Here is a 6,259-nt window from a genome sequence, read left to right on the forward strand (position 1 = left end):
AAACTCATATATATATATATATATATATATATATATATATATATATATATATATATATATATATATATATATATATATATATATATATATATATTAATGAATTAATTATATTTTTATTAAATTTTTGTTCTTTTGAATTATTTAATGTTTTATTTGTTTTATAGTTTTTTAATTTTTTATAATTTTAAGATATTTTGTTATTTTTTTAATGAAATATTAAGATTTTATAATTATATAAATATTTTAATTGTTGAAATTTATTTGAATTAATTTTATTTTGTAAGTATTTACTATTTATTTAAAAAATTTAATGTTTTAGAATTTAAAGTTTTTTATTAGTTATAATATATTAGTATTTTATAATTACATAATTATATTAATGAATTTGATTTGAATTAAAAAAATTTGTTCTGAATGATTTAATATTTTTTAAATAATGTCTTAGTTGTGTTTTTAATTATGATTTTTTTTAATTTTAATATAATCAAATTTTATAATTGTATAATTATTTTAAGGGTTAAATATGTTTTTGGTCGCTCAATTTTCAATGAAAATTGGAATTAATCCTTCTTCAAAACTTTGGCCGAATTTAGTTCCCCAACTTTAGAAATATATGAATTTAGTCCTTTTAACGAAATTCTCTTAGATTTATTTGATGTTTCAAGCACGTTTTATGATAGCATTTGGGTTGTTTACACTGCTTGACACATCTTTGCTTCAATGTTAACTAAGAAACGCGTTTGAAACATCAAATAAAATTAACAAAATTTGGTTAAAAGGACTAAATTCATACATTTTTAAAGTTGAGGGACTAAATTAGACCAAAGTTTTGGAGATGAATTAATTTCAATTTTGACTAAAAGTTAAGGGATAAAAAACATATTTAACCCTTATTTTAATTGAATACTATTTTGTGCAATGTTATTAATAAAAAATTTAGAAAATATACGTTTCATATTCGAAGTGCAAGAGAAAAGTTTTTCACAAGGTGGAAGATGGAGATCTACTGCTTTTGTTGACAGAAAGCTTGGAAAATCAAGGCCAGTCTCGAGTACAAACCATATATTTTCTAAATTTTTTTTATTAACAACATTAGACAAAAAATAATAAATTAAAATAATTATATAATTATAAAATCCAATTATATTGTTAAAAAATCATAACTTAAAATTAAAAAAAAATCCACAATTAAAAACCAAAACTTAGACTTTATTTAAAAAATTATTAAATCATTCAATTTTAGTTTAATTCAAATCAATTTAATTAATTCATTAATATAAGTATGTAATCATAAAATACTAATATATTATTACAAATAAAAAAACATTAAATTCTTAAAAATTAAAAAAAATAATAATAATTACAAAAAATTCAAAATAAATTTAATTAATTAAAATATTTATATAATTATAAAATCCTAATATTTCGTTAAAAATTAACAAAATATCTTAAAATTATAAAAAATTAAAAAAAATAAAACAAATAAAACATTAAATAATTCAAAACAATAAAATTTAATAAAAATATAATTAATTAATTAAAATAAAGAAATGTGTATCAAATACTAAAATTTTATTAACAATAAAACAAATTCTATTCATATAAAATTTATATAATTATAAATCCTATTTAAAATAAAATTAAATCTTTTAAAAAAGTTATTAAAATTAAAAAGACAGAATCAGATTTAAAAATATAATTCTTGCTATGAAAAATCGATTTTGTCTTCTAAAAAAACCGATTTTTCAGATTCAACGAAGGCAGTTTTGAATTTTAAATTTGATTTTACAAAAACTCATTTTCAGATCAATCTTATTTTCTTGTCCAAAACACCTTTTTAACTTATTCCCTTACACTCATTTGCTTCTAATCATACAATTTTTAATTCTATATATGCAATCTAATTCCATATGTACAAATATACAATAAATTAAAAAAAATGAATTTTGAAGGAAGGAATGCACCAACCTTCAACGAAAAATATAGCAACAAGAAGAGGAAGGAAGGAATGCACCAAATAGAAGAAGGATGCTTGATCCACGAAGAAGCAGGATCTATGAGTGAGAAGAAGTGAAAGAGCTGGAAGAAATGGAGAAGGGAAAGAGGGCCGAGAGAGAAAGTGAGTCGAGAAAGATGTTTTAGGTTTAAAAAGAATCTGGTCAAAAATTCTTTTCAAACATTTAAAATCGTTTAGCTTTCTAACCATGAGATTTTAGAAAAATTTGGGAGTGTAAGGTGAAACTTTGGAAATGCAGGTGAAATCTTTGGATGAAACGCACAATTTTTTTCTTTCACGCTCAAATATTTAGGAACTCGTCTCATAAATTATTTAGGTCTATATACTGCTGAACTCCTAATAGTACGATTCACTAAATAAACAAATCAGTATAGGTTTTAGTCGCGATTCTACTGTTTGATGAAAAATTTATCATACTTTGTCTCGGTGTAAATATTGGAGAGAAGTTAGTACCACAAAAATAATTGAAATGCAAGATTAAATTTAGGAGTTAAGATACAGGACATTACAGTGGTATTCTTTGTATAGCTGGCAAGTATAATCCCAGTACTCTGTACATCTTTGGATAAGTTTGTTCCATTCAATGTAAAAGCGCAACATGTTGAAAGGCAGCGCCGATCTGAATATTAATATTCAATAGTAACCATTCCTACATTCAAAAGCAAGCTGGTAGGCGGTAATAGGCACCCAATAACTGCACAAAAATGGGCAGACCAACTATAACAAGAATTGTTATCATGAGGCATTTAAATCGAAATGCTAAAATGGGTTTCCCTATCATCACAATCATTCATGCAGACTAACAGCCCTCGTTTTTAGCTTAATGCATGTACATATTTCAGTAATCTATTGTTATGGTTTAATACTGCACAATGACTGAGGTACTTTTTTCCGAGGATTGACATAAACGTGCCGCATTTCACCGTGTAAATTTTTTCCAGTCTTCTTACCTCCAATGCAATAGATGTTGCTATGCATATTTACCATACGGATTTCACTCCCCGAGCATCTTTGCGATAAGAAATTTCATCCGCTTCCATTATCACCCCGATAATCCATCCGCTGCAAAGAACACACAAGAGGAGCATATATAATATTTACATATGATAACTGAAATATCAATATGATAGTACATGGATGGAAGGAAAATCCAAAATTAACAACTAAACTTAGTTCACATATCCATTTGCCAGTGTTTTTAATTTCACCCAAGGCAGGGCGAGCACATTATGCAGTGTTGCCTTGAACCTACCCAAGAGATGAGCAATAATATTTCTATGGATTCTTTATTTTTTATTTCAGCGTTAAACTGTTTAAATAACCTGGATTTACAACTTTTAATAAAAATCTCATTCACTTGCCAATTTGCTTTGCATTTCATCCATGGCAGGAGGGTCACGACACCATGTACTATTTGCCATAAGCCACCTTAGATGGGCAATAAACTAAGAAAGAGATCAACTCCTAAACATTTAAAATTTAAAAAACATTCATCAACCAGACAAACAGAAACTAATTTAAGTTAAAACTGCATAAGGAACAATAATAATTTGGGGTTAAACAGCCGTACGCCAAACCAGACTAACTGTTACCTAACATAACCCACCAGTTTCTATTGTTTGTTTCTCGACAACTTAAGACAGATATTATGATTTGTTTCTGGTCACCAAGTAGGCTGGTCCAGGCATTTTACCAGAAAAATCATTTATAACAACTGTGCTATCCATTAATGACCCCATCTGAAGCAAAATGTGTTAACATTTGCATGTTTAAAAAATTAAGATGCACCATCAACTAATGAGTACATCATACCATTTTAGACAATCTGGGCTAGATTGGTATAATGAGCTTAAGGCCTTTTTGCATCTCATCTATCATCCAGTAGGGTTTGGGCAACTTAAGTCATCCAAAATCAATTTGGCTGACAATTTCAAACGTAATTAAACCACTGATCTTTGGAAAATAGAATTGACACCATAGAATAGAACTCACCATTCTTTTGCTTACATAAGGCTGTATCTTGATTGCCATCTTAGACTCTGCTTCAACATTTAACTTTGGTAACTGTTTCTCCCTCTCAAACTCTTTCCTGGATTCTCTTCTGCTACCAGATTGCCAGACTCTACCAAAATTAGGAAGCCAGTTGGCATCACACCCATTCCTTTTTATCTCTCCCCTCTTTTCCTTCTCCATTTCAATCTTTCTCTTTCCAACCCAAGCTGCTCCTACCCGATTTGGATTCAACATTTTGGACTTCCCCAACTTGTTTGAATTAGAATGCATCTGAACTGCCTCAGTTGTGTCAATCCATGGTGGAGGTGCTTCAGAATAAACTTTTTTATCAGCACTTTCAGTTGGCACAGAAGAAATCTGAGTGATCAATTGTACACCTGAAAACGTAAAAGTATCATAGTAGAAAATGCATCATCATTCTACTTGACCACTTCAATCAACCTATGTATGAGTAGTAAAATCTTAAAACTCTTTCTCATTCATGTTAGTCTTAGATATTTTGTACATACACGAAATCAGCAGCGCAGGTAAGTGTACATATTCAGTTGGCACATACTTTTCATCTTTACAGTACTATAATGATGGAAGCAAAACAATATGTTCATAATTACAAATAGATACCCTCATGAATGCTTTCACCACTGACCATTCTACCATTGTCACGCCCCTGGTACATTGATACAAAATGCAATATTTTTTTATTAATACCGAATTAAAAATAAGGTTAGACAAGTACAACACTATAGAAGAATATGAAAAGTGTTAAAAGATAAATTAGAAATTAAAAGAAGTACAAATACGCAGTGTTCTACACCAAACATAATCCTGATCATCAAGACACGAAAACTAGAAGACTTAAAACTAGGCAAAAACCCAAACAAGTTCATCTTGCTTGCTTACCAATGAAGTTACCGCCGAACGACTTTTGATAGTCTGAAACTCGAGTAGTTAGATTTCTGATGACTTATTTGAAACAATTAAAGCTTAAAGACCAAACAAACCTGTTTATGACCGGAGTAACCATTACTTGACCATTGTCTACCATCATGAGGGAGAGAATGGCTTCTCCTTTCAACTGAGACACAATAAAAGCAAACCGAAAATATCAAATTAAAACCAAACAGTATCGAATCTCACTATAGATGATAGTTGTAAAGTGTTAAAAAAATAAACACATTTTCAGTAGACAGGGTAAGCATATACCCAAAAGATCTGGCAAAGCAAACGGTTTAGCATCAGGGCACGTTTCCGACGAGGTAGCAACATAAGCGATTCCAGAGAGTCCTGAACTAGATATCTGATACTCATTTGTATAGCTTTGTAAAGGCAAAACAGGATTTGAAGGATACGAATTCACAGAATGGGAATAAACATTTTTCTCAAAACTATCACTATTTCCACTGGTGAGTTGATTATGGATATGATCATCACTTGAAGGACCCACCACCGTTCTGCGACTTCCCTCACTCGTTTCATCCTTTCGCACCTCGCACTTCCTCTCCCACTGAAGTCGCACAGTGGAAATAACAACAAATCAACAATTATTTCTCAATTTCCCAAACCTGCAAGCAAACACAAAATAAAACAGATACAATTCGGGCATTACCTTAGTCACATCATCTTCGGAAAACATAAACGCGTCCAATTGATTCGCGGCAGCGCCGTATTTCCAGAAGAAATGCCTCAAATTCTTCACGTGTTGGGCACTGGCGAGGTGGCGAATCGCATTGGCGCTATCACAAGAACCGATGGCATCCATTGAAAATATTCAGAGCTTGGACATAGTGATTTGATTTGAATAAATAAAGTGGACAGATATTGTACCAGGCAAAGGAACTAGAGTGTTCGTGGACGTCTTGGTCGCAGAAGACACACCAGAAGCGATTGCGAGAAGCGAGTTGGGGATCGAGAGGGATAGGGGCGTTGAGGAAGAAGCGAACGTCGGAGAGTTTTTTACGGAAGCGGGATAGGAAGCTGGAAAGCGATTTCTTGTGGTTGGGGAAGTACTTGTGGCGGAGACCTTGGTCGTGGTTTATGTTGCACGCTTTGCAGAACTCAAACTCGCTTTGCTGCTTCTCCTTCTTCATCTTCTTCTTTCCCTCTCTCTAATCCACCGGTGTAACACACATTTATATATATAACAGCTTCAAAAAACATTTTCCTTTTATATATATATATATATATATATATATATATATATATATATATATATATATATATATATATATA

General features: G+C 30.5%; 1 protein-coding gene across 3 annotated transcripts; it reads right to left on the reverse strand.

Moving 5' to 3' along the window:
- Positions 1 to 2,316: 2,316 nt before the first annotated feature.
- Positions 2,317 to 6,143, reverse strand: LOC106759736 (TITAN-like protein). 3 transcript variants are annotated; one of them, XR_001375624.2, is made up of 9 exons: positions 5,855 to 6,143; positions 5,637 to 5,763; positions 5,234 to 5,534; positions 5,032 to 5,105; positions 4,931 to 4,963; positions 4,652 to 4,697; positions 4,010 to 4,407; positions 2,968 to 3,079; positions 2,317 to 2,711 (listed from the first exon to the last, which is right to left on the reverse strand). XR_001375624.2 is itself a non-coding variant. In XM_014643059.2 (8 exons), the coding sequence occupies exons 1-8, from the start codon at positions 6,115 to 6,117 to the stop codon at positions 3,044 to 3,046; spliced, it is 1,278 nt and encodes a 425-aa protein (XP_014498545.1). In that variant the 5' UTR covers positions 6,118 to 6,143; the 3' UTR covers positions 2,617 to 3,043. The 3 variants fall into 3 exon arrangements, 2 of the variants coding, with proteins under 2 accessions (XP_014498545.1, XP_014498546.1); XM_014643059.2 differs by having other exon boundaries at positions 2,617 to 3,079; XM_014643060.2 differs by lacking the exon at positions 4,931 to 4,963 and having other exon boundaries at positions 2,617 to 3,079.
- Between the last annotated feature and the right edge of the window lie 116 nt (positions 6,144 to 6,259).

The sequence above is a fragment of the Vigna radiata genome, chromosome 5, assembly GCF_000741045.1.
Source record: "Vigna radiata var. radiata cultivar VC1973A chromosome 5, Vradiata_ver6, whole genome shotgun sequence".
Lineage (NCBI taxonomy): Eukaryota > Viridiplantae > Streptophyta > Magnoliopsida > Fabales > Fabaceae > Vigna > Vigna radiata.

Coding starts and splice junctions, on each gene's coding strand:
- LOC106759736 (XM_014643059.2), bottom strand. CDS start 6,117: ATGAAGAAGGAGAAGCAGCAAAGCGAGTTTGAGTTCTGCAAAGCGTGC. Junction 5,764..5,854: donor CACTCTAGTTCCTTTGCCTG/GTACAATATCTG, acceptor TTCTTGTGATAG/CGCCAATGCGATTCGCCACC. Junction 4,698..4,930: donor GTTCGGCGGTAACTTCATTG/GTAAGCAAGCAA, acceptor TCAATGTACCAG/GGGCGTGACAATGGTAGAAT.